The 2,431-nt window shown below is 46.9% G+C and overlaps 1 protein-coding gene across 1 annotated transcript; it reads left to right on the top strand.

Moving 5' to 3' along the window:
- The first annotated feature begins 236 nt into the window (after positions 1–236).
- LOC114503562 (C-C motif chemokine 2-like) lies at positions 237–2,174 on the top strand. The gene is made up of 3 exons (XM_028521211.2): positions 237–404; positions 1,200–1,314; positions 1,685–2,174. The coding sequence occupies exons 1-3, from the start codon at positions 329–331 to the stop codon at positions 1,788–1,790; spliced, it is 297 nt and encodes a 98-aa protein (XP_028377012.1). The 5' UTR covers positions 237–328; the 3' UTR covers positions 1,791–2,174.
- The last annotated feature ends 257 nt before the right edge of the window (positions 2,175–2,431 follow it).

Genomic DNA, 2,431 nt, shown 5'->3' on the forward strand with positions numbered 1-2,431 from the left:
AGAATAACCCACTTGGTTCCTGTCTGTGGTCACTGGATATAACTGTGCCCCGTGGCCTCCCTCCCTACCCCCGGAAAAGTGCTCCGTCCAGACCCACTGCTTTCCTCCCTTGTTCCTGGAAATTGCCCAGGTTGCTCCACTTGCCTCAGCACATTTAAGATTTCACTTCGTCATTCATTGAGGAGGATGCTTCCCCGGGGCCAAGTATTGCCCCACCCACTTGGTTTTTCAATAAAAGGCAGGCAGAGCAGCCAGAGGAGCAGAGAGGCTAAGAGGAGCTCAGACACTAACACCTCCCACGCTGAAGTTTGCATCCTCACCCTCCAGCATGAAGGTCTCCGCAGCGCTTCTGTGCCTGCTGCTCACAGTGGCTGCCTTGAACACCCCAGTGCTTGCTCAGCCAGGTAAGCCCCTCCCCCCTTCCCTTTGAAACACATCCCCCCATGGGTGATTGTGGGCTATCAGAGCAGAATGGGATACTCACAGCCTCACTTTCACAACTGCTTTTACAAGATCAGGGGACTCAGAGGAGGATGAGGAGTGAGCCTAAGCACACAGGTGCCCCTTGGAAGAGCCATGACAAGAAATACATCTGTGGACCCCAAATTGGGCTCCTTCTAGGACTCCAGATCTGGCAACACACCCTCAATGCAGTTACCACCTCAGCTCCTTTCAGAGGTGATTGGAGGCTGGGGTAACCAAAGAGCAGGGTGTTGGGTGGTGGGTATGCAGATATAGTGAAAGGGAGAGAACGAGACCCAGAATCTGGACTGTGTTTCATTCGGTCCAGCTTCCAGAGACACGGCTCTGCAGAAGCGGTGGGTATCAGGGAAACTCATGAGCAGGCATAGATTACTTGAAGCCCAAAAAGAGACCCAGAGCTGGAGTCCCTGAACTTTCCTGACCATGACATTTTACATTATTAGTTCTCCCTAGTGACACCCTCAGGAATTATGTAGTTTTAACAGCTCTCCCTTCCCCCTGTTATCAATGTTGTATACCCATTTTACAGCATAGGAAACTGAGTCAGTATGACAGTCCAGCTCTGTGGTGTCAGTGGAACTGTTGGAATTCAGTGGGTCCTCCCTCTTAGACTCCTGATTTCCCTTTGCCTTTTCCTCACTACTTTTTTGTGCTCTGATTAAGAACAGAAGAATCTAGTCCATCCTAAAAGGCTTTTCTTTGTTGTTCTATTCTAGATGCAACTGTCCAAGTCACCTGCTGCTATACGTTCATCCACAAGACGATCCCAATGGCGAAGCTGGTGAACTACACAAGAGTCACTAGCAGCAAGTGTCCCAAACAAGCTGTGATGTAAGTTGACCACACTGACCTTCCCTGGTTTAGTCCTTCTTCAGGGAATAAATAAATAAATAAATAAATAAATAAATAAATAAAATAAGCCTCAGACCTCAGAGTCAGAGAGGCAGAGGTGCTCAGTAGGACAACTGAGGTCACAAGGGAAAAAATCACTCCCAACATCACTCTCCAAATCCAGACCATTCCAAGTTCTTTAGCCAGGAGTCAGGATGGCTTCACCTGGGGACACCTGTTAGAGCAGCTTGCCCTGGGCTCCCCGTTCCATCCTCTAGTTCTCAGGGCAGCTCCTTAGGGCGGAACAAACCTTACTTGCAGGCTGGCCTCTCGGTGGAACTCTGTCTCACTGTGCCCTCTCTCCCTACAGCTTCAAGACCAAACTGGCCAAGGAGATCTGCGCTGACCCCAGGGAGGCCTGGGTCCAGAGCTCCATAGAGTACCTGGACAAGAAAACCGCGACTAAGAAGCCTTGAACACTCACCCACGACCCAAGAATCTGGACCTAATTTATTATCTTCTAACTTGCCCAAAATGCCCTCTGATATTATTTTATTATATTTTCAAAGAACGTGAACTTTGCTTATGTATATGAAACATGATGTCTTAAGTAATGATGGTAACCTTATTTAAGTTATTGTATGTTTTAATTCTATTTTCCATGAATACTTGTGTGTTTTAGATGTGGAGACTTAGTCAAATCACTTTCTTCTGTGAACCTCAGTTCTGCCCCTCAAATCAAATGAGGGTCCTTGCAAAAATCATTAATGCAGGTACCTGTTGTTTTAAATTCTAAGGTACTGCTAACAGTGTTACTGTGGAGATGTATGTGACATAATTATTGAACAATATATATATATTTTTGTACAAAACCTGACTGTTGGTGTTTTCTTGAAGGAAATTAAAAAGCTGAGTGTTTGATAATGAGGGAGGGCCATGGTTTCAGAAGACAGGGCTCATGTTTGGAAGGAACCAGAGTGTGAATTGCCCTGGCCTTTTCTACTGGGTGGGCTCATCTAAAGGCCTATAAAGAAATCTCTAAGGCAAGACCCCAATCAGGCATTCTGATACTACCACTCCAGTCCCCAACACCATCTGGCCAGGTTCCAACTCCCTT

Source organism: Phyllostomus discolor, chromosome 8, assembly GCF_004126475.2.
Source record: "Phyllostomus discolor isolate MPI-MPIP mPhyDis1 chromosome 8, mPhyDis1.pri.v3, whole genome shotgun sequence".
NCBI lineage: Eukaryota > Metazoa > Chordata > Mammalia > Chiroptera > Phyllostomidae > Phyllostomus > Phyllostomus discolor.

Bases quoted from the DNA above. Each gene is read 5' to 3' on its own strand.
- LOC114503562 (XM_028521211.2), top strand. From the start codon at position 329: ATGAAGGTCTCCGCAGCGCTTCTGTGCCTGCTGCTCACAGTGGCTGCC. The intron at 405-1,199 runs GTAAGCCCCTCC...GTTCTATTCTAG, and splicing joins CCCAGTGCTTGCTCAGCCAG to ATGCAACTGTCCAAGTCACC. The intron at 1,315-1,684 runs GTAAGTTGACCA...CTCTCCCTACAG, and splicing joins TGTCCCAAACAAGCTGTGAT to CTTCAAGACCAAACTGGCCA.